This window comes from Panthera leo, chromosome A2 (genome assembly GCF_018350215.1).
Source record: "Panthera leo isolate Ple1 chromosome A2, P.leo_Ple1_pat1.1, whole genome shotgun sequence".
Taxonomy (NCBI): Eukaryota; Metazoa; Chordata; class Mammalia; order Carnivora; family Felidae; genus Panthera; species Panthera leo.
Window position 1 is genome coordinate 161,320,167 of NC_056680.1, and position 24,985 is coordinate 161,345,151.

Consider the following 24,985-nt stretch of genomic DNA (forward strand, 5'->3'; position numbering starts at 1 on the left):
CTCCCAGGCCTTAAATTCCTGGTGTCTCTTTAAAAGAAACAATTGTTAGTTTTTGTTTTGGTGTTGTATAATTGTTTCCAAAAAGAAAATTCTTTAGAGGACTGAAATCTAAATTCTGAGAAAGCCCCAAGCTCTCTCTCATCAGGGAGACCTGGGGTCTATCTGGGCCAGAAATGTGGCGGGAATGAGGAAGAACGTAGTGTAGAAGATTTGCCCACTCACACTGTGCCACAGAAGGGGAGACCTTTGGGTTTCTCAGAGGATGGGACAAGAAAGCAGGTAGGGGCAAGGTGGAGGGGACATACTGGATGCCTAGCACTGCACGACATGTCGTCCAAACTCCAGTTGAAACAGCTGAGACATGGATTGTGTGGTAGCTCCTGGAGTCCAAAGTCAAGATGCCAGCAGAGGCGTGTGCTCTCTGAAGCCTCAAGGGGAGGACCTGCTTGCTTCTTCCTGGGCTCTAATGGCAGCTGGCCATCTTGGTGCTTCTTGGCTGGCAGATAGGCCACCACTCTCCTTCCTCACGCATTTCATTAGAAGCAGCAAGGAGAAACCAGGCCGCACCTTCCACACTGTTCTTGGAATTCTCCTCAGCTAAATATTCAAGTTCATCACTTACATGGTCTACTCTCCACCCAGCAGCCCACCTCAGTTTAGCCCATCTCCCTGCCGCCTGCCATTTTATAGCAAGTGCCATCGTCCCTCCAATGTCCAGCAGCGTGGTCCCCACCTCTCTCTGGGACCTCACCAGAAAGTGACCTTGATGTTCATCCTACCACCGACATCCTCTAAGGGCAATCTAGGCCTTTTTTTATCATGTACCTCAGAATTCTTCGAGCCCCCATGCATTACTCAATTTCGAAACGACTCCTACATTTTAGGTAATTACCAGAGCAGGACCCTACTTCTTGGCCTTAAAAGATATTAGTTCCCCCAGGAGCTGCTGTAACAAATGACCACAAACTGTTGCTTAAAGAGCAGAAACTTACTGTCTCATTGTTATGGCTACTGTCTCACTGGCACAGGCTACAAGTGCCAAACCAAGACGTTCCCAGGGCCACACTCTCCATGAAGTCTCTGGGGAAGGATTCTTCTTCTTACTGCATCTTAGCTTCTGGTGCTGGCTGTCCTGCTTTGTTCTTTGCCTTCTAGGTGCTTCACTCCAATCTCTGCCTCTTTTGTCACTTGGTGTTCTCTGTGTGTATCTGTGTGTAAACTTCCCTCACTCTGAATGAAACGATTCCAGGCATTGGAGTAGGGCTCAACCTTAACTTCATGACATGACATCACAGAGACCGTGCTCCAAAGAAGGTCACATTCTCAGGTACCAGGGGTTAGCCCATCTTTAGAAGGACACAATTCAACCTACAATATGGGAAGAGAGGGACAGTGTGTGCAGTGTGAGGGTACAGTACCCCTGATCTCTTCCTCTCCAGTCCTCGTTGCAGTTACGAGGTTAAGCCCATTGGGATAGTTTTCTTAGGTCTCTGCTTCTTGGAAATCTTCTACTGCCTAGGGCTTAGAATCCACATTCCTTGGCCTGGTATTCAACAGTCATTATAATCAGTTTCAACTCCTCTTCCAAGAATGAGATTCTTCTAGATATCATTGTTCCCGTTAATATCCGTTTTACACTTTTGTAAGGAACGAAGGTGATAATGATATAGAGGTCAGTGCCTGGGACACAGTAGGCCCTCAGTAAAGGCTGGTAATGATTCCTGCACTCCAAATTGTTAGCTGTTCTCTGCCTGTGTCCAGTGTTATTTCCACCTCCAAGGCTTGGATCATGCTATTTCTCCCTCTCTTTCTTATCTGAGTGCAGTTTTCAAAAAAAGCAAACTCATGACTCCTGGGCAAGTATAAACCTATCAAAGATTTTGCTCAACTCATGGCTTAACTAGAGCACCAGTATGATTCTATAATTGGTTCAAAGTTCCTTTGAGTGGCTTAATCATTTAAGCGTCTGACTCTTGATCTCAGCTCAGGTCTTGACCTTAGGGTCTTCAGTTTGGGCTCCATGCTGGGTGTGAAACCTAGTTAAAAACACACAAAGAAGCAAAGAATAAAACAAAAAACTCAAACAAACAGAAACACAAAGTTCATTTGAAATCAAGGGTTGATATGTTCAAGAGAGTACTAAAATGTAATTTTTGAGTTCTATATTTCACCAGACAGAAAATTCGCTGAGTATCTCCAAGGCAGAGATGTGCAAAAATTCTCTCTGTCCTTAAAGTGTTTTAAAATATCACAGCGGATCATCAAGCACAGCACCACACAGAATAGAACACTCCAGTAATCTCTCTTGCCTATTTCTAAAATTTGGATCATTTTCATAGCGTTCTCTACTTTGTGATCATAAACAGCCTCCAACAAGTATTGTTGATCCTAGAAGATTGTTTTTACTATGCATGGCCTGATTATTTATACAGATGCAGCAAGAATCTTAATTAACTGGAAAAGCCTCCTTGAGTTTGCTCAGGAAATCTAGAGCCTCATCATATTAAGCAACTATCAATTCCAAAGGATAAGCTTCCTTTGGAAATTTTCAAAATGAATTTTGAATCAGACTTTTCAAATCCCCGCCATTCTTCTATCCTAGGAGTGGGAAACCAAGACCCAAACACTTTCTCTCGTAAACTTTGCATGCTGTACCCATAAATCTCAGGGATTTTCCCTCTTCATGAGGTCTCCAAAATTTGCCTGGGTTTCTGGACTACCTGGGAGTGGACTTCCTTACTACAAGAGATTGGGATCCTGGAAGCCAGACATCATATTAGTTTTCTTATGAAGGTTTTGGAGACATTAGCTCCACATGTAACAACAACAATTGCTCCTTAGCAGTGGTCTGGTGGTCTTTGATTAAACAACAATCACTCTCAGATATCACACTGTACATATGGCCTTGCTGCAGAATCAATTTTTCCAATGGTATCTTTGGAAACAAGAGGACAGATTTTTATTAAACCTATGCAAATGTTTCTATCAACATGAAAGTGAATGAAACTCAGTAGAAGCATTTGTTTCTCAATTTTGAGGGTAGGTGAAGATGAGGTAATGTTTAAAAATGGTTGTTGTGGGTTTACAAATACACAGTCTACTAATTCGTTTAAGGAGAAAGAAATAAGGTTTCCTCAAATAGCCATACAAGTAGAACATCAAACAGAATGCCATCAATATTCCAAACAAATAACCACAATTGGACATCTTGAATCCCTTCATTCAGTCCTATGTCATTACTTCTCACTCTGCTGGATCTTGAGTCAGTCGTCTGATTTCGTGAGGTACATATGCTTCCAGCCTGAGAGTCCCAGTAGTCCTGGCTTAGCTCACTGGCACAGTCTGATCATTGAGTCAGTACTGCCATCTTGGAAACCTGCTCTGAAGAGTCTCTTTGAGGCAACAGTAGTTCAGAGCACATCCTACAGTTTTTCCCCTGAAGCTCCAAGACTGTGACCCTGTGGTGAAGACACAAATTCTGAGTGGTCACTTTTGGCAGATCTTCGGAGAAGCCTTAGGAGGAAGCAGAGACCTATTTGAGAACAGGACTTAATGGTTGTGGTTCATAACCAAATATAACATCGTGGAAGACAGTAAAAGGCTCTTTGGGGGGCATGGTCTTTATTTCATGAGGGTTTGGTCAATGTTTCCTTTGAGGGATTCAGCCCCAAGTGCACTGTCACACCTAACACCTATATCTCTTTTGTGACAAGGCAGCCATTAGCCTGCAAGAGGCAGCTCTTCTTGCACATCCGTGGAGCCAGAAGACAATTTCATTGAAGACATGTGAGTGCAGGGGTATAGATAATCCAGATCCCTTATCCTGGTAGACAGGCTGTGGAGGTGCTGAGTCATCCTTTTCATGAGTGCCCTTTGTGGGTGGAGTGAGTGGGGAGAAACCAGGAAACCTTGAGTGATATCCAACAATTCACTTAAAGGATATTGTTACAAAGTAGAAGCGACTAGTTTTTTTGGGGCAACAAAAGAGAAGGCTCCAGAATCCCTAACCCCCAACATGATGGTATTTGGGGATAAGGTAAGTGGGTTTCCATGAGTTCATGAATCTGGGGCCCTCTTGACGGGATTAGTGCCCTTGTAAGAAGAGATAGCAGAGAGTTGCTTCCTCGCTCCATCATGTATGGACACAGTGAGACTGTGTCATCCGCAAATCAGGAAGTGAGCCCTCCCCAGAGAAACAAGTTGGCTGGCACATTGGGATTGGGCTGCCCAGTATCCAGAACTGTGAGAGATTAATTCCTGTTGTTCCTGCTCCCAGGCTGTGGTATTATGGCGGTCCACCCTGACTAAGACAGCATCTATGATGTGTAGATGAGCCTCAGGATGGTAATATGAGACTAGCATTGAGGGTTGTATTATTACTACTAACTACTACCTGTTGATCACTATGATCTGAGAACCACTTCATGTGTACAACTTTGTCTGGTTGCACAGTGACCTTCTGAAGTAAGTACTCCATTTTAATGATAAGGAAAGTGAGTTGCAGAGAGGTTAACTTACCCAAATGTGGCAGGTTGAATGGTGGCCCCAGAAAGATGTCCACACCCTAATCCCCAGAGCCTGTGAATGTTACCTTATTCCATAAGGATTTTGCAGATGTTATTAAGTTAATGATTTTGAGACGAGATAATTCTGAATTATCTGAGTGGGCCCAAGATGTAATCAGAAATGTCCTTCTAAGGAGGAGGTACAAAGGCATTGTGATGAAGGCAGCAGAGATTGGTGTGATGTGGCCACAAGCCCAGGAGTGCAGGCAGATTCTGGAAGATGAAAGAGGCAAGCAATGGATGTCTCCTAGAGCCTCCAGAAAGAACCAGCTTTTCAGAGACTTTGATTTTATGTCCATAAGACTAATTTCATATTCTTGTCTTCCAGTATTGTTGGAGATTAATTTTATATTGTTTTAGGCTACTAAAGTTTTGATAGCTTGTTATGGCAACAATAGAAAACTGATTCACCAGGTTATAGAGATGATATGTAGAAGAACCAGGACAATGTAGGGAACCATTCTTTTTCATCTCCTGTTATTATCTCTGCAATGTTTTAATAAGTTGAGCTTTGAGGCCATCTAGATCTAAGCAGCAGAAAATTCCCTGATTCCCACAAGAAGACTCCTGTAGAATTTAAAGAATGTCTTTTAATGACCCCACAACTTTTGCAAATTCATTATATCCACATTGCTTTGTGTGTGTGAGATTGAAATAATAAAAGGAAAACATAAAAAAAGGAAGTGGAAGGAAGCCCTCAATGATGAGGAGCGTGGCTAAGTGAGCAATACAGATATGGGGCAAGACTACTTTTATCAAATATCTTCTAGAAGGAGATCACTCGTAACTTAGGGCTCAGCATGGGACTGATAAGAGCCACATGCTCCTCTTTAACCAATGATCGCAAGGCTGTTACCATTTGAGACCCACATCTGATTTCCTGTGGCATCCATGAATTCTGTGTCAACTACTCTCCCGTTCCCACTAGGGAACTTACCAGCATACCTGAGGATAATACCTGGAGAAGCAATTAGCTGATCAGGAAAGCATCCAAGGTGGCTCTGGCTGGACACGTTTCACTCAAGGAATATATAGATTGAAATGAAACTAGGCAATGGTAGAGATATTTTGAGTAGGACATAGTGTTCTGGCTCCCCTCTAGACTTCTATGTATGGAGCTTCATCAAGACCAACTTCATGGGTATGTAAAGGACCCTATGCCCAGAAAGGTTTAACGCTCTATTGATGTCATCTTGAAATTCTTAAATTGTGTGTGTGTGTGTGTGTGTGTGTGTGTATGTGTGTTTGTTTGATTCTCTTTGACAAAGGGCCTGGCATTTTTATTTTGTGCCAGACCTTGAAAATTATATAGCTGGTCCTGGTCTGTGTCTTTATTGCAAGTTGGAAAACAGTTACCTGGGGCCCTCCAAGTCATTAACACCAACAAGTGGTCCAATGATATTGACAAATAATATACTCATTAACACAGTAATTTCAAAATGTAGCTACTTCCTTACATTGGTTGCCACCCCATTATACATTACTTCCTGCCACATTTAGTCTTCTTTTTTTTTATTTTAATCCTTTTCTTTTTTATTTTTTAATATATGAAATTTACTGTCAAATTGGTTTCCATACAACACCCAGTGCTCATCCCAAAAGGTGCCCTCCTCAATACCCATCACCCACCCTGCCCTCCTTCCCACCCCCCATCAACCCTCAGTTTGTTCTCAGTTTTTAACAGTCTCTTATGTTTTGGCTCTCTCCAACTTTAACCTCTTTTTTTTTTTTTTCCTTCCCCTCCCCCATGGGTTTCTGTTACGTTTCTCAGGATCCACATAAGAGTGAAACCATATGGTATCTGTCTTTCTCTGTATGGCTTATTTCACTTAGCATCACACTCTCCAGTTCCATCCACGTTGCTACAAAAGGCCATATTTCATTCTTTCTCATTGCCACGTAGTATTCCATTGTGTATATAAACCACAATTTCTTTATCCATTCATCAGTTGATGGACATTTAGGCTCTTTCCATAATTTGGCTATTGTTGAGAGTGCTGCTATAAGCATTGGGGTACAAGTGCCCCTATGCATCAGTACTCCTGTATCCCTCGGATAAATTCCCAGCAGTGCTATTGCTGGGTCATAGGGTAGGTCTATTTTGAATTTTCTGAGGAACCTCCACACTGCTTTCCAGAGCGGCTGCACCAATTTGCATTCCCACCAACAGTGCAAGAGGGTTCCTGTTTCTCCACATCCTCTCCAGCATCTATAGTCTCCTGATTTCTTCATTTTGGCCACTCTGACTGGCGTGAGGTGATATCTGAGTGTGGTTTTGATTTGTATTTCCCTGATAAGGAGCGACATTGAACATCTTTTCATGTGCCTGTTGGCCATCCGGATGTCTTCTTTAGACAAGTGTCTATTCATGTTTTCTGCCCATTTCTTCACTGGGTTATTTGTTTTTCGGGTGTGGAGTTTGATGAGCTCTTTATAGATTTTGGATACTAGCCCTTTGTCCGATATGTCATTTGCAAATATCTTTTCCCATTCCGTTGGTTGCCTTTTAGTTTTGTTGGTTGTTTCCTTTGCTGTGCAGAAGCTTTTTATCTTCATAAGGTCCCAGTAATTCACTTTTGCTTTTAATTCCCTTGCCTTTGGGGATGTGCCGAGTAAGAGATTGCTACGGCTGAGGTCAGAGAGGTCTTTTCCTGCTTTCTCCTGTAAGGTTTTGATGGTTTCCTGTCTCACATTCAGGTCCTTTATCCATTTTGAGTTTATTTTTGTGAATGGTGTGAGAAAGTGGTCTAGTTTCAACCTTCTGCATGTTGCCGTCCAGTTCTCCCAGCACCATTTGTTAAAGAGACTGTCTTTTTTCCATTGGATGTTCTTTCCTGCTTTGTCAAAGATTAGTTGGCCATACGTTTGTGGGTCTAGTTCTAGGGTTTCTATTCTATCCCATTGGTCTATGTGTCTGTTTTTATGCCAATACCATGCTGTCTTGATGATTACAGCTTTGTAGTAGAGGCTAAAGTCTGGGATTGTGATGCCTCCTGCTTTGCTCTTCTTCTTCAAAATTACTTTGGCTATTCGGGGCCTTTTGTGGCTTCATATGAATTTTAGGATTGCTTGTTCTAGTTTCCAGAAGAATGCTGGTGCAATTTTGATTGGGATTGCATTGAATGTGTAGATAGCTTTGGGTAGTATTGACATTTTGACAATATTTATTCTTCCAATTCATGAGCAGGGAATGTCTTTCCATTTCTTTATATCTTCTTCAATTACCTGCATAAGCTTTCTATAGTTTTCAGCATACAGATCTTTTACATCTTTGGTTAGATTTATTCCTAGGTATTTTATGCTTCTTGGTGCAATTGTGAATGGGATCAGTTTCTTTATTTGTCTTTCTGTTGCTTCATTGTTAGTGTATAAGAATGCAACTGATTTCTGTACATTGATTTTGTTTCCTGCAACTTTGCTGAATTCATGTATCAGTTCTAGCAGACCTTTGGTGGAGTCTATCGGATTTTCCATGTATAATATCATGTCATCTGCAAAAAGCGAAAGCTTGACTTCATCTTTGCCAATTTTGATGCCTTTGATTTCCTTTTGTTGTCTGATTGCTGATGCTAGAACTTCCAGCACTATGTTAAACAACAGCTGTGAGAGTGGGCATCCCTGTCGTGTTCCTGATCTCAGGGGAAAAGCTCTCAGTTTTTCCCCGTTGAGGATGATGTTAGCTGTGGGCTTTTCATAAATGGCTTTTATGATCTTTAAGTATGTTCCTTCTATCCCGACTTTCTCAAGGGTTTTTATTAAGAAAGGTGCTGGATTTTGTCAAAGGCCTTTTCTGCATCGATTGACAGGATCATATGGTTCTTCTCTTTTTTTTTGTTAATGTGATGTATCACGTTGATCGATTTGCGAATGTTGAACCAGCCCTGCATCCCAGGAATGAATCCCACTTGATCATGGTGGATAATTCTTTTTATATGCTGTTGAATTCTATTTGCTAGTATCTTATTGAGAATTTTTGCATCCATATTCATGAGGGATATTGGCCTGTAGTTCTCTTTTTTTACTGGGTCTCTGTCTGGTTTAGGAATCAAAGTAATACTGGCTTCATAGAATGAGTCTGGAAGTTTTCCTTCCCTTTCTATTTCTTGGAATAGCTTGAGAAGGATAGGTATTATCTCTGCTTTAAACGTCTGGTAGAACTCCCCTGGGAAGCCATCTGGTCCTGGACTTTTATTTGTTGGGAGATTTTTGATAACCGATTCAATTTCGTCGCTGGTTATGGGTCTGTTCAAGCTTTCTATTTCCTCCTGATTGAGTTTTGGAAGAGTGTGGGTGTTTAGGAATTTGTCCATTTCTTCCAGGTTGTACAATTTGTTGGCATATAATTTTTCATAGTATTCCCTGATAATTGTTTGTATCTCTGAGGGATTGGTTGTAATAATCCATTTTCATTCATGATTTTATCTATTTGGGTCATCTCCCTTTTCTTTTTGAGAAGCCTGGCTAGAGGTTATCAATTTTGTTTATTTTTTCAAAAAACCAACTCTTGGTTTCGTTGATCTGCTCTACAGTTTTTTTAGATTCTATATTGTTTATTTCTGCTCTGATCTTTATTATTTCTCTTCTTCTACTGGGTTTAGGCTGCCTTTGGTGCTCTGCTTCTATTTCCTTTAGGTGTGCTGTTAGATTTTGTATTTGGGATTTTTCTTATTTCTTGAGATAGGCCTGGATTGCAATGTATTTTCCTCTCAGGACTGCCTTCGCTGCATCCCAAAGCGTTTGGATTGTTGTATTTTCATTTTCGTTTGTTTCCATATATTTTTTAATTTCTTCTCTAATTGCCTGGTTGACCCATTCATTCGTTAGTAGGGTGTTCTTTAACCTCCACGCTTTTGGAGGTTTTCCAGACTTTTTCCTGTGGTTGATTTCAAGCTTCATAGCATTGTGGTCTGAAAGTATGCATGGTATAATTTCAATTCTTGTAAACTTATGAAGGGCTGTTTTGTGACCCAGTATATGATCTATCTTGGAGAATGTTCCATGTGCACTCGAGAAGAAAGTATATTCTGTTGCTTTGGGATGCAGAGTTTTAATATATCTGTCAAGTCCATATGATCCAATGTATCATTCAGGGCTCTTGTTTCTTTATTGACTGTGTGTCTAGATGATCTATCCATTTCTGTAAGTGGGGTGTTAAAGTCCCCTGCAATGACCACATTCTTATCAACAAGGTTGCTTATGTTTATGAGTAATTGTTTTATATATCTGGGGGCTCCGGTATTCGGCACATAGACATTTATAATTGTTAGCTCTTCCTGATGGATAGACCCTGTAATTATTATATAATGCCCTTCTTCATCTCTTGTTACAACCTTTAATTTAAAGTCTAGTTTGTCTGATATAAGTATGGCTACTCCAGCTTTCTTTTGGCTTCCAGTAGCATGATAAATAGTTCTCCATCCCCTCACTCTCAATCTAAAGGTGTCCTCAGATCTAAAATGAGTCTCTTGTAGACAGCAAATAGATGGGTCTTGTTTTTTTATCCATTCTGATACCCTATGTCTTTTGGTTGGCGCATTTAGTCCATTTACATTCAGTGTTATTATAGAAAGATACGGGTTTAGAGTCATTGTGATGTCTGTATGTTTTATGCTTGTAGTGATGTCTCTGGTACTTTGTCTCACAGGATCCCCCTTAGGATCTCTTGTAGGGCTGGTTTAGTGGTGACGAATTCCTTCAGTTTTTGTTTGTTTGGGAAGACCTTTATCTCTCTTTCTATTCTAAATGACAGACTTGCTGGATAAAGGATTCTCGGCTGCATATTTTTTCTGTTTAGCACACTGAAGATATCGTGCCAAGCCTTTCTGGCCTGCCAAGTTTCAAAGGAGAGATCAGTCACGAGTCTTATAGGTCTCCCTTTCTATGTGAGGGCACGTTTATCCCTTGCTGCTTTCAGAATTTTCTCTTTATCCTTGTATTTTGCCAGTTTCACTATGATATGTCGTGCAGAAGATCGATTCAAGTTACATCTGAAGGGAGTTCTCTGTGCCTCTTGGATTTCAATGCCTTTTTCCTTCCCCAGTTCAGGGAAGTTCTCAGCTATAATTTCTTCAAGTACCCCTTCAGCACCTTTCCCTCTCTCTTCCTCCTCTGGGATACCAATTATGCGTATATTATTTCTTTTTACTGTATCACTTAGTTCTCTAATTTTTCCCTCATACTCCTGGATTTTTTTATCTCTCTTTCTCTCAGCTTCCTCTTTTTCCATAACTTTATCTTCTAGTTCACCTATTCTCTTCTCTGCCTCTTCAATCCGAGCTGTCGTCGTTTCCATTTTGTTTTGCATTTTGTTTAAAGCGCTTTTCAGCTCCTCGTGACTGTTCCTTAGTCCCTTGATCTCTGTGGCAAGAGATTCTCTGCTGTCCTCTATACTGTTTTCAAGCCCAGCGATTAATTTTATGACTATTATTCTAAATTCACTTTCTGTTATATTATTTAAATCCTTTTTGATCAGTTCATTAGCTGTTGTTATTTCCTGGAGATTCTTCTGAGGGGAATTCTTCCGTTTGGTCATTTTGGATAGTCCCTGGAGTGGTGGGGACCTGCAGGGCGCTTCCCCTGTGCTGTGGTGTATAACTGGAGTTGGTGGGCGGGGCTGCAGTCCGACCTGATGTCTGCCCCCAGCCCACCGCTGGGGCCACAGTCAAACTGGTGTGTGCCTTCTCTTCCCCTCTCCTAGGGGCGGGATTCACTGTGGGGTGGCGTGGCCGTCTGGGCTACTTGCACACTGCCAGGCTTGTGGTGCTGGGGATCTGGCGTATTAGCTGGGGTGGGTAGGCAAGGTGCACGGGGGCAGGAGGGGCAGGCTTAGCTCGCTTCTCCTTAGGTGATCCACTTCAGGAGGGGCCCTGTGGCAGCGGGAGGGAGTCAGATCCACTGCCGGAGGTTTGGCTCCGCAGAAGCACAGAGTTGGGTGTTTGCGCGGAGCGAGCAAGTTCCCTGGCAGGAACTGGTTCTCTTTGGGATTTTGGCTGGGGGATGGGTGAGGGAGATGGCGCTGGCGAGCGCCTTTGTTCCCTGCCAAGCTGAGCTCTGCCGTCTGGGGGCTCAGCAGCTCTCCCTCCCTTTGTCCTCCAGCTTTCCCACTTTCTGAGCAGAGCTGTTAACTTATGACCTCCCAGACGCTAAGTCATGCTTGCTGTCGGAACACAGTCCGTCCGGCCCCTCCGCTTTTGCCAGCCAGACTCGGGGGCTCTGCTTGGCCGGAGAGCCGCCCCTCCGCCCCGGCTCCCTCCCGCCAGTCCGTGGAGCGCGCACCGCCTCGCCGCCCTTCCTACCCTCTTCCGTGGGCCTCTCGTCTGCGCTTGGCTCTGGAGACTCCATTCTGCTAATCCTCTGGCGGTTTTCTGGGTTCTTTAGGCAGGTGTAGGTGGAATCTAAGTGATCAGCAGGACGCGCAGTGAGCCCAGCGTCCTCCTACACCGCCATCTTCCCTCTCTCCCTCCCAATTTGGTCTATTTCTGAATTGTCCGTTTTTGTTTTCTGATCTGTCTCTGATCACACACACTTCATACTGCCTTAATTATTGGGGCTAAAATATTTTACTATGTTAGAGCTGGTCCTCCCTCATTGTTCTTCTCTTTTTTGACTCTACAGGCTAATTTTCTTTCTTCATTTATCCAAATGAACTTAATAGTCAACTATTTTAGCTGCAGAGAAAAAAAGGGTGACAAATTTTTTAAAATTTATATTTCTATATAAACATGTTAAAGAAGTATCTATTAAAACAGTGTGGAATTTGGGGAAATGTCTGTTCTGCATCAAGGTATTTTTCTTCTTAAATCTACTAACGAGGATATGTTGTTACAATCCATTTTCTCATATTGAACTACCCTAGTATTTCTGAAATAAATCACACGTAATTGTGGGGTATTACATTTTAGTGTCTGACAATTTATTTGGGATTTTGGCATTAGTTTTCACAAATGAGACATGTCTGTAGTTTTATTTATTGGTGAATTCTTTGTTAACCTTTGGGATCAATATCACACTTGTGTCATAGAAAGAATTGGAAAGGTTTCCTTCTGTTTTAAGCCATCAGGAATAGTTTAAGAAAGGTTAAGTGAGATCCCCATGAATCCATCTGGACCTGGTACTCTTTTGTAGGGGAACTCTTTACTTTGTTTTTCCATGGTGATTGAATTGTCTCATCTTTCTGTCTTTATGGGACCAACAAGGATAGTAGACTACTGCAGGATTTCAGGGAGGAACACATAGGTCATAAGAGCGAGGTGATGGTTTCCATTTACCTTCTTTGACTCTTTTTCTTCTCCTTCCTTTGCTTTACACCACAGAGACTCCTGGTAGTGACATGGCAGACCCTCAGGACAAACTCTGAGGATTGTACTAGTGGGGAAAACTGGAAGTGGGAAGAGCGCAACGGCCAACACCATCCTGGGGAGTAGAGACTTTGAGTCTAGAGTTGCTCCCCGTGCTGTCATCTCCAGGTGTCAAAAAGCATCCAAGGAATGGAAGGGGAGGAAACTTCTTGTTGTTGACACCTCAGGGCTCTTTGACACCAAGGAGACCCTGAATACCACGTGCAGGGAAATCAGCCAGTGTGTCCTCTACTCTTATCCTGGGCCCCACGCCATCATCTTGGTCCTCCCAGTGGGCCGCTACACATTTGAAGAGCAGAAGACCGTGGCATTGATCAAGTATGTCTTTGGGGAGCCAGCCTTGAGGCACTTGATCATGTTGTTCACTCGCAAAGATAACTTGGAGGAGCAGAGCCTGAGGCACGTCTTAGCAGATGCAGATGTGAAGCTAAGAAACATCATCAGCGAGTGTGGGAACCGTTACTGTGCCTTCAACAACAGAGCCTCAGAGGCCGAGAAGGAAGCTCAAGTGCAGGAGCTGGTGGAGCTGATAGAGGAGATGGTGCAGAGCAACGGAGGGGCTTACTTTACCGATGCCATTTACGAGGACACAGAGAAGAGGCTGAAGCAACGGGAAGAAGACCTGAAGAAGATCTACATCGATCAATTAAATAATGAAATTAAACTAGTAGAAAAGGAATATGCTCATAAATCACAGGAAGAACGGGAGGAAAAAATAAAACGGCTAAAGATGAAGTATGCTGAACAAATAAAAAATATCAGGGTAGAAGCTGAGATGGGATTATTTAGAGATGGTTCAAATGGGATTATAAGGATGCTTTCACAAATATGGCATATGTTTTGGTAGTAAAGACCATTTCATTTTTTCTTCTGAATTTACTATGATTTGCCATAGTGGTAGATTGTAGTTTCCATAGATAGCTGTGACAGTAGCTTCTACTTATTCTTCCTATAACCTGACCCTGTTACTCCTGCCACTGACTTGCAGGGCCTGTGTCCTCTACCTTGAACTGAGCAGATGTGGGACTGTTTCAATTAATAGCAGATGGTTGAAGCAACACCTTGTGACTCTAAGGTTACATATGGGCAATGCTTCCTTGCCCTGTTGGGGTTCTTGCCCTTGGAACTTGACTGTCATGTTGTGAGGAAGCCCAGGCTGTCTCTTGAGAGGCCCCCATGCAGAGGGCCTGAAGTCACTGGCCCACTTCCCAGCTCACCTTTCATTTATGACTCAGACCAACTTGCCCGCCATGCAAGTGAGGCAACACAGAAGCGGGCCCTCCGGCTGCCCCGCCATCTCAGACGAAGTTGCAGAAAGCAAAGATGATCCATTCCCGCTGAGTCCTGCCCAAATTGCAGCTTTATGAGAACAAATAAATGATGGTTTTTGTTTTTAACCACTGAGCTTCAGAATGGTTTGTTATGCAGCGAGAACTAACCAGAATGAAAGGGCTTCCCAGCTCTCAGTCCCCACCGCCCCCCCTTGCCACCTGTCCCTCTTCACACAAAGTTGGCATAATCAGGCAATGGCATATAGAGTTCAAAGACTCAGGAAAATTCAAATCAGAAATCCTGCACATGTTAAGTGTCTGAACCACTGGTCACATGCGTCGTTGCACCGCATGGCCACAAGTAGTATGTTAGGGAGGTATCGGGTTTCTCTGGAAAGATTGTTCTGTGGTTCATGAAGATCTGAAAGTCACAGGATTCTCTTATTGTGTTTCTCTCACATCTTTTTTAGGGACCATCCTAACTTAAAATGTCTCCACTTGTATCTGAAAAATCCCATCTGGGCCACATAGTCTTCATTTGCCTCTGCAGAATCACACTTCACCCAGCTCTTTGCCCCCTGAGGCTGATCTAGTTGCACTACATCGGTGGGATCTCTTGCTCTCTGACTTCTGCCTGGCTGGCCAAAGGGAAGTCCAAGTCAGAGGCCCTGTGGAAGTAGAAAAGCAAGCCTGGGGTGTCCATTCCCCCACCTCTCCCTCTGCAGGGCCATCTCTGACTAACTGCAACCCTACGCCAAAGCTCACAGCTCCTCCCTTGGTGGCCTTTCTACCCAACTCTTCTTCTGCATTCCAGTCTTTCTTCACCCCTTCAGGTGGGACTCAATTTTCTTATCGATACTATCAATGTCACTGTGGTTTCCAAATTCCCTGTGTCCACAGTGTGTAAGAGGCCCCTTCTCTAAACTTTCTCCAAGTACCTAATGAGAGCAGACTTTCTTTTTCCTGTGAGAATCTGATTGAAAAATCTTATGGTACCTAGTTCTCTTTCAGAGCATCTTTATTGTTGTTGATGGTTTTTCATTCCCTCTAGTGCTTGTTTTCTGACACCAGAAAAATCTCTCCTTACCCTTCCATGCTGTGACATTTGCAGTAAGTAGATGAAAGGTTCTGTCTTGCTAAAATAATAGAGAAACTTCAAAGTTAGATGGGTGACTCTCAGTCACTCACAAGGATTGCAGCCATCCCAAATCCAAATTATTAGAATTTTTATTTGTCCTTTGTTTTGTCTGTGAACATGACTGAGAGTATTGTTTTTTGGGTGTTGAGGTTGGTAAGTTTTTTATAGATTTTGGATACTAACCCTTTATTTGATATGTCACTTTTAAATATCTTCTCCCATTGCATTGGTTGCCTTTTTGTTTTGTTGATTGTTTCCTTTGCAGTGCAGAAGGTTTTTATCTTGATGAGGTCCCAAGAGTTCATTTTTTCTTTTATTTCCCTTGCCTTCGGAGACGGGTCGAGCAAGAAATTGCTGGGGCTCAGGTCAAAGAGGTTATGGCCTGTTTTCTCCTCTAGGGTTTTAATGGTTTTCTCTCTAAGATGTAGGTCTTTCATCAATTTGAGTTTAATTTTGTGTATGGTGTAAGAAAGTAGTCTGTTGCTTCATTATTGGTATATAGAAAGGCAACTGATTTCTGTACATTGGTTTTGTATCCTGTGACTATGCTGAATTCATGTATCAGTTCTAGCAGCTTTTTGGTGGAGTCTTTCAGGTTTTCCATGTAAAGTATCATGTCATCTGCGGAAAGTGAAAGTTTGACTTCTTCGCCAATTTGGATGCCTTTTATTTCATATTGTTTTCTGTTTGCTGAGGTTAAGACTTCCAACATGATGTTAAACAACAGCCATGAGAGTGGACATCCTTGCCATGTTCCTGATGTTGGGGGAAAGCTCTTACTTTGTTTCCACGAGGATGGTATTAGCTGTGGGCTTTTAATATATGGCTCTTATGAAGTTAAGGTAGGCTCCTTCTATCCCAACTTTCTTGAGGGCTTTTATTAAGAAAGGATGCTATATTTTGTCAAATGCTTTTTCTGCATCTATTGACAGGATCATATGGTTCTTATCCTTTCTTCTATCACATTAATTGATTTGAGAATATTGAACCAGCCATGCAGCCCAGAAATGAATCGCACTTAAACGTGGTGAATACATCTTTCGAGATGCTGTGGAATTTGATCTGCTAATATTTTGTTGGGAATTTTTGCATTTATGTTAATCAGGGATATTGGTCTGTAATTCTCTTTTTTAGTGGGCTCTCGGTCTAGTTTGGGAATCAAGGTAATGGTGGCTTCACAGAATGAGTCCGGAAGCTTTCTTCCATGTCTATTTTTTGGAACAGCTTGAGAAGGATAAGTATTAACTCTGTTTTAAATGTCTGGTAGAATTCCCCTAGGAAGCCATGTGGCCCAGGACTCTTATCTGTTGTTAGATTTTTGATAACTGATTCAATTTTTTCACTGGTTATGGGTGTGTTCAAATTTTCTTTCTTCCTGTTTGAGTTTTGGTAGCATGTGGGTGTCTAGAAATTTGTCCATTTCCTCCAGGTTGTCCAGTTTGTTGGCATGTAATTTTTCATAGTATTCCCTGAAAATTGTATTTCTGTGATGTTGGTTGTGATCTGTCCACTTTTATTTGTGATTTTTATCTATTTGGGTCCTCTCTCTTTTCTTTTCGAGAAGCCCGACTAGGGGTTTATCAATCTTGTTTGTTTTTTCCAGAAAAGAAAAAAACTAGCTATTAGATTCATTGATCTGTTCTACTGTATTTTTTTTGGCGGGGGGGGGGGGTTCTATATTTTTTATTTCTGCTCTAATCTTTATTATTTCTCTTCTTCTGCTGTTCTGCTGGGTTTGGGGTTTCTTTGCTGTTCTGCTTCTACTTCCTTTAGGTGTGCTATTAGATTTTGTATTTGGGATTTTTCTTATTTCTTGAGATAGGCCTAGATTGCAATGTATTTTCCTCCTAGAACTGCCTTTGATGCATCCCAAAGGATTCAGACTGTCATGTTTTCATTTTCACTTGCTTCCATATACGTTTTAATTTCTTCTTTAATTGCCTGGTTGACCCATTCATTCATTAGTAGGATGTTCTTTAACCTCCATGCATTTGGAGGCTTTCCAAATTTTTTCTTGTGGTTGACTTCAAGTTTCATAGCATTGTTGTCTGAAAATATGCACGGAATTATCTCGGTTCCTTTATTTTTGTTGAAGGCTGTTTTGTGACCTAGGATGTGATCTATTTTGGAGAATGTTCCATGTGCACTCGAAAAGAATTCTGCTGCTTTTGGATGAAAAGTTCTGGATATATCTGTCAAGTCCATCTGGTCCACTGTATCATAAAAAGCCATTATTTCTTCATTGATTTTTTTTGCCCAGACGATCTGTCCATTGTTGTAAGTGGAGAATTAAAGTTTCCTCCAATTACAGTATTTCTATCGATAAGATCACTTATGTTTGTGATGAACTGATTTATGTATTTGGGTGCAATCAAGTTGGGAGCATAAACATTTACAATTGTTAGCTCTTCTTGATGTATAGACTCTGTAATTATGATATATTGCCCTTCTTCAGGTCTTGTTACAGCATTTAGATTAAAATCTAGTTCGTGTGACAGAAGTATGGCTACCCCAGCTTTCTTTTGACTTCCAGTAGTATGATAGATGGTTCTCCATCCCTTCACTTTCAATCTGAATGTGTCCTCAGGTCTAAAATGGACCTCTTGTAGACAGCATATAGATGGATCTTGTTTTTTTTTTTTTTTTTTTTTTTATCCATTCTGATATGTTATGTGTTTGATTGGGGCATTTAGTCCATTTACCTTTAGAGTGATTATTGAAAGATATGGATTTAGTGTCATTGTGTTACCTGTAGGTTTCATGCTTGTGGTGATGTCTCTGGTCCTTTGTAGTCTTTTCAGCATTCCACTCACAGAGTCCCCCTAAGGATCTCTTGCAGAACTTGTTTAGTGTTCATGAATTCCTTCAGGTTTTGTTTGTCTGAGATAACCTTTATCTTTCCTTCTATCCTGAATGACAGCTTTGCTGGTTAAAGGATTCTTGGCTGCATATTTTTCCTATTCAGCACATTGAATATTTCCTGCCACTCCCTTCTTGCCTGCCAAGTTTCAGTGGATAAGTCTACTACCCTTATGTGTCTACTCTTGTAGGTTAAGGCCTGTTTGTCCCTGGATGCTATCAGAATTTTCTCCTTATGTTTGTATTTTGCCAGTTTCACTATGATATTCTGTGGAGAAGATCTATTCTTGTTAAATCTGAAAGGAGTTCTCTTTGTCTCCTGGATTTGGATGTCCATTTCCTTCCCCAGATAAGGGAAGTTCACAGCAATAATTTGTTCAAGTAAACCTTCTTCCCTTTTTCTCTCTCTTTTCTTCTTCTTCTTCTGGAAATCTTATGATATGGATATTATTACGTTTCATTGAATCTCCTCGTTCTCTATTTCTCCCCTCAGGGTCTAGTATGTTCTTATCTCTCTTTTTCCTGGCTTCATCATTTTCCATAATTTTGTCTTCTATTTCACTTAATCTACCCTTTCCCTCCTTCATCCTAGCTGTCACTGCATCTAGTTTATTTTGCACCTCATTTACAGCATTTCTTAATTCGTTGTGACTATTTCTTAGTTCCTTGATCTCTGTGGCAGTAGATTCTCTTCTGTCTTCTATGCTTCTTTCAAGCCCAGTAATATGACCATTATTCTAAATTCTTGCTCAGTTATGTTGCTTATATCTGTTTTGAGCAATTCTCTAGCTGTCATTTCCTCCTGGAATTTCTTTTGAGGAGAATTCTTCCTTTTCATCATTTTGCCTAGTTTTCTGTCCCTTATGTGTTTTAATAGCTTCTTATGGGTCTTGCTCCTGTGAGGACGATTATATTAAAACAGGGGGTCATAATGTTGTCCAGGGCCTGGCCCTTCAAGAGGTATTTCTGGAGTGTGTTTTGTGCTCTTTGCTGTTGAGACTCTGATTACTTTATCTCCGTATTCCTAGTGGTGGTTTGGACCTTCCACCAGGAGTGCTTTGATTTGTTTGTTGAAGTATCCCTGGAAAAAAAATTTTTAATGGGGGTGGTGGTGGTGGAAGAGCCTTATCCCAAACAAAGAGAGAAATGACAGGGGAAGGGAAAAGGAAAAGAAAAAAAAAACTGACCAGAGATCAGGGAAACTTTATGGCTTAGTCTAGAGAGAGAGAGAGAGAGAGAGAGAGAGAGAGAGGAAAATAAAGGAGATACAGAAGAGGCATAAAGAGAATAGATTAAAAATATCTGCTTAAACAAACCAACTACCAGAATAACTAGCGTAGAGAAGGGAAGAAATAAGAGGAAGAAGAAGAAGAAGAAAGATGAAAGAAGAAGAAGAAGAAGAAGAAGAAGAAGCAGAAATATATATGTATATATATACATAAAATAAAAATTGACCAAGAATCAAATCAGAGAATGCAAAACTACTGGACCAATATCTGATGGTGCCTTGTAACCAGTGCCTGTGCTGGTCTGGAGGAGGGACTGTCTGGTTCAGTCAGTGTTGAGTCTTGCTCTGTTAGACACACAGTTACCAGGTGCAGAGGGGCATGCTTTGGTGTGAGCAGGTCCTCCTCCACTGTGGATCCATTGTCCGTTCCCTGAAGCCCCACATTGTCGGTGATGGGGAGTAAAATGGTGACACCCCAGTCTCTCCTCCCCAGACAGGCATCCTAGACCACTCTGTTCAGGTCGTCCTCACAGTGCCAAAGGAGCACGAGTGGGCAGTCTGAAATCATGCATCTCTGGCCCATCACATTGTCCCCATGCGCCCCTGGAGATGTTTCTGTCACTCTGTAGCCTGGATTCCTGGAATTTCAAGCCTTCTCGCCTCAATACTTCTGTGTTTGAGGGACGAGGGAACTTCAGATTCCCTTACTTCTCTGCCATGTTAACTCCTTCTGAAAATTTTTTCAAGTGTTTATTTATTTGCGTGAGAGAGAGAGCATGAGCAGAGTCGGGGCAGAGATAGAGGGAGACACAGAATCTGAAGCAGTCTCCAGGCTCCAAACCGTCAGCACACCGCCCAACATGGGGCTCAAACCCATGGACCTCGAGATCATGACTTGAGCTGAAGTCAGACGCTCAGCTGACTGAGTCACCCAGGCGCCCCACCCCTCAGTGAAATTGAGAGTGTGATTATTACACTAGATGATTTGAGTACATGAATGTGACCAATAGTGATTGGAAAGGTTTTTTGTTTAAGGCAGAACCTGTGTAAGGTTTCCTTCAGGTGGCACGGATGGAGCCATTTTAAAGGGCCGATGGGAGGAAAGAATAAGTGTCTTCTCTCCCTGTCCTTGTGACATCCTTCTTATTTAATCACATAGTTGCACACAGGAGGACTTTGATGGAGAGGAGATTCCAGTAGAGAAGAACCCCAAGATCTTGCTGATCCTAATTCCTGTAACTGAGGTGTGTGTTTCCTATGAGTGTATCACTGGGAATCCAGGTGACAGGCACTTTGCTCATGCAGAGAACTGACAGGAAGTTCCCACATCCCACCATGGAGGGACATTTATGTGAAATCATAGAGAATCTGGAGATTCAGAGAGGTGGAGAAGGGCTTCCAATATCTCAGGTGGGTCAGGGTCCCTCTGGGCCCTGGGCCTTACTTATTCAAGGTCAATCAGACCCAAGACTTGACCAGCTAAAAATCTGTGCCAAGGAGTGTCCACATCCTTGTGTCCGAGGAGAGGACAGGCGGTCAAGAGCACAGCAGCGAATGCACATGATCTTTACATCTGTGTGGGTGACTTTGCCGGCAAGCTTGTGGTGTGGCTGGGGCTAAATTTCTGAGTACACTTGGAGACCACAACTTGGCCTTTTGAGAGTGAATTTCATTTTTGAAAGTCTCAATCTGGTAAATAGGGTGAGTGACCAAAGCATGCTAGTGTTTGGAAGCAAAAAGAAGCTACACTTTAGAGACTTGTCTTCCATTGTCGCCTTTAACTCTGAAGATGACTCTGCTGAGGGAGTTTCAGAGACGTTGCGAGTGATGAGCCCTGAAGATGCATGTTCCAGAGGCAGCGATCATTTGCCAAAGTGCTGTGCACATAGTCCATGAACAACAACCCAGAGTGCATTTGTAATCATTTCTGAATGTGGATGTAAGGTTGCATAATTTCTGGTATGTTTTTAAAACAGTGGTCTTTCTATGTTTATTTTATTTTATTTATTTACTTTTAGCCTCGTCTATGTTTATGGACAAAAATACAAAATGGTATATCTGAGGCAATTGTTTTGAAGTTCTTTCTTCCTGTTAAGAAGTATCCTGATTATCTGAAATTCTTCCTAAGTTGGACTGCATTCTCTGGGGTTTGGGGTCAACAATTACCATGTTGCAGAAGGTGGCATTGATGGTAAGAAAACCTTCTTCTTAAGGACTCAAATGTTCACATGAGGAACAGTTTGCTGTGCATATTGTGCAGAGCACATAAATGGTGCCTAAGGGACAGGGGCAGGTGAGCGGTGCATGAAGAACTTTTTTGGCTGACGGGTACATTCGCTATCTTGCTTGTTATGATGGTTTCACTGGTGTATACATACTTTAATTATGTTGAAAATGTTTGTATTTTCTATTTTAAATTGGACTGTCTTTGTATTAATGAATTTTCAGAGTTCTTGACACATTCTATTCTTTGCCAGATCTTTATCAAGTATATACACAAGTTCTTTCTTTATCTGATATGTGACTCGCAAACATTTTCTCCCAGTTTGGTGATTGCTCTCTCTGCCCCTTCCTGCTCATGCTCTCTATCTGTCCCTCTCTCTCTCTCAAAATAAATGATTAACTTTGAAAAATCATGTAAATCTACTACAACTGATCACGCTAATTGCATCCAATTGTACCAAAATGCTGCAGGCTTCCACTGCAGGGCTGGGTAGGGGGCATGGACCTGCACCTCATCCTTGTGTGCTGTGAGGTGCTCACAACGCTATGTCACCGGAAGACAAAAACAGAAGGAGATGCAGCAGGAAATGTTTGTGGTGAAGACAAGAAAGAAGTGTGGCTGTGCACCGGTAAATTGACAACAACTGTGCTTGTTCTTGTGAGAAGGTTCTGGGAACTGGGCCAACAAACCAACAACCAGAATAACCAACCTAGAGAAGGGAAGAAATAAGAGGAAGAAGAAGAAGAAGAACGATGAAAGATGAAAGAAGAAGAGAAGAAGAAGAAGAAGAAGAAGAAGAAGAAGAAGAAGAAATATATATGTGTGTGTATATATATATATATATATATATATATACATAAAATAAAAATTGACCAAGAATCAAATCAGAGAATGCAAAACTACTGGACCAATACTTGATGGTGCCTTGTAACCAGTGCCTGTGCTGGTCTGGAGGAGGGACTGTCTGGTTCAGTCAGTGTTGAGTCTTGCTCTGTTAGACACACAGTTACCAGGTGCAGAGGGGCATGCTTTGGTGTGAGCAGGTCCACCTCCACTGTGGATCCATTGTCTGTTCCCTGAAGCCCCACCTTGTTGGTGATGGGGAGTAAAATGGTGACACCCCAGTCTCTCCTCCCCAGACCAGGCATCCTAGACCACTCTGTTCAGGTCGTCCTCACAGTGCCAAAGGAGCACGAGTGGGCAGTCTGTTCTGCTTCAGGATCCTGGGTCTCCCAGGCAGTCGGCTGGGATTCAAACCCCAATGTCTTAAAGGATCCTGCTCCACGTGCCCCAGTTCTGGCGTACTGTCACTCCAGGGTATGGTCACAAAGGGCCTCTGGGTGGCGGGGGGTCCTGCAGTGTCCTTTGTCCTTGGAATGGCTATTTGCCTTCTTCCCACAGCACTCAGGGAGGGGATTGTTCTCTCCAACTGTGCCTGGGAGCGGGCTACAGAGCTCGGGCCGGCTCCCTCCTCCCCAGGTACACAAAGAGGCCGGAGAAAGCCCTGCAGTTAAAAATTGGTTCTTTCTCCATTTTTTTCTGTTCCCCAACCCAAGTTTTTTCTCTTGTCCAAATACAACCTTCCACTTCTGCAACGTCTCTTTCGCTTTCTTTTGTCTTTCTGCAGAAGGGGATCCCTCCCCTCCGTTCCTACGCTGCCTTTTTTATCTCTCCCAGTTTGAAATCATGCATCTGTGGCCCATCACATTGTCCCCATGGGCCCCTGAAGATGTTTCTGTCACTCTGTAGCCTGGATTCCTGGAATTTCAAGCCTTCTTGCCTCAATACTTCTGTGTTTGAGGGACGAGGGAACTTCAGATTCCCTTACTTCTCTGCCATGTTAACTCCTTCTGAAATTTTTTCAAGTGTTTATTTATTTGTGTGAGAGAGAGAGCATGAGCAGAGTCGGGGCAGAGAGAGAGGGAGACACAGAATCTGAAGCAGTCTCCAGGCTCCAAACTGTCAGCATACAGCCCAACGTGGGGCTCAAACCCATGGACCTCGAGATCATGACCTGAGCTGAAGTCAGATGCTCAGCTGACTGAGTCACCCAGGCGCCCCACCCCTCAGTGAAATTGAGAGTGTGATTATTACACTAGATGATTTGAGTACATGAATGTGACCAATAGTGATTGGAGAGGTTTTTTGCTTAAGGCAGAACCTGTGTAAGGTTTCCTTCAGGTGGCACGGATGGAGCCATTTTGAAGGGCCGATGGGAGGAAAGAATAAGTGTCTTCTCTCCCTGTCCTTGTGACATCCCTCTTATTTAATCACATAGTTGCACACAGGAGGACTTTGATGGAGAGGAGATTCCAGTAGAGAAGAACCCCAAGATCTTGCCGATCCTAATTCCTGTAACTGAGGTGTGTGTTTCCTATGAGTGTATCACTGGGAATCCAGGTGACAGGCACTTTGCTCATGCAGAGAACTGACAGGAAGTTCCCACATCCCACCAGGGAGGGACATTTATGTGTAAATCACAGAGAATCTAGAGATTCAGAGAGGTGGAGTAGGGCCTCCAATTTCTCAGGTGGGTCAGGGTCCCTCTGGGCCCTGGGCCTTACTTATTCAAGGTCAATCAGACCCAAGACTTGACCAGCTAAAAATCTGTGCCAAGGAGTGTCCACATCCTTGTGTCCGAGGAGAGGACAGGTGGTCAAGAGCACAGCAGCGAATGGACATGATCTTTACATCTGTGTGGGTGATTTTGCTGGCAAGCTTGTGGCGTGGCTGGGGCTAAATTTCTGAGTACACTTAGAGACCACAACTTGGCCTTTTGAGAATGAATTTCATTTTTGAAAGACTGAATCTGTCTTTCAAGATTGGGGTTGAGTGACCAAAGCATGCTAGTGTTTGGAAGCAAAAAGAATCTACACTTTAGAGACTTGTCTTCCATTGTCGCCTTTAACTCTGAAGAGGACTCTGCTGAGGGAGGTTTAGAGACGTTGCGAGTGATGAGCCCTGAAGATGCATGTTCCAGAGGCAGCGATCATTTGCCAAAGTGCTGTGCACATAGTCCATGAACAACAACCCAGAGTGCATTTGTAATCATTTGTGAATGTGGATGTAAGGTTGCATAATTTCTGGTATGTTTTTAAAACAGTGGTCTATCTATGTTTATTTTATTTTATTTATTTATTTTCGGCCTCGTCTATGTTTATGAACAAAAATACAAAATGGAATATCTGAGGCAATTGTTCTGAAGTTCTTTCTTCCTGTTAAGAAGTATCTTGATTATCTGAAATTCTTCCTAAGTTGGACTGCATTCTCTGGGGTTTGGGGTCAACAATTACCATGTTGCAGAAGGTGGCATTGATGGTAAGAAAACCTTCTTCTTAAGGAC

General features: G+C 42.4%; 1 protein-coding gene across 1 annotated transcript in view; it reads left to right on the forward strand.

The window, feature by feature from the left end:
* The window catches only part of LOC122213242 (GTPase IMAP family member 7-like), a 30,304-nt gene extending 6,230 nt beyond the window's left edge, over positions 1-24,074 (forward strand). Inside the window, exons 4-6 of the mRNA XM_042927366.1 lie at positions 12,910-13,765; positions 21,119-21,292; positions 23,921-24,074. Of these exons, the coding sequence (XP_042783300.1) occupies positions 12,910-13,765; positions 21,119-21,292; positions 23,921-24,074 (1,184 nt within the window). The remainder of the gene's footprint in view (positions 1-12,909; positions 13,766-21,118; positions 21,293-23,920) is intronic.
* The last annotated feature ends 911 nt before the right edge of the window (positions 24,075-24,985 follow it).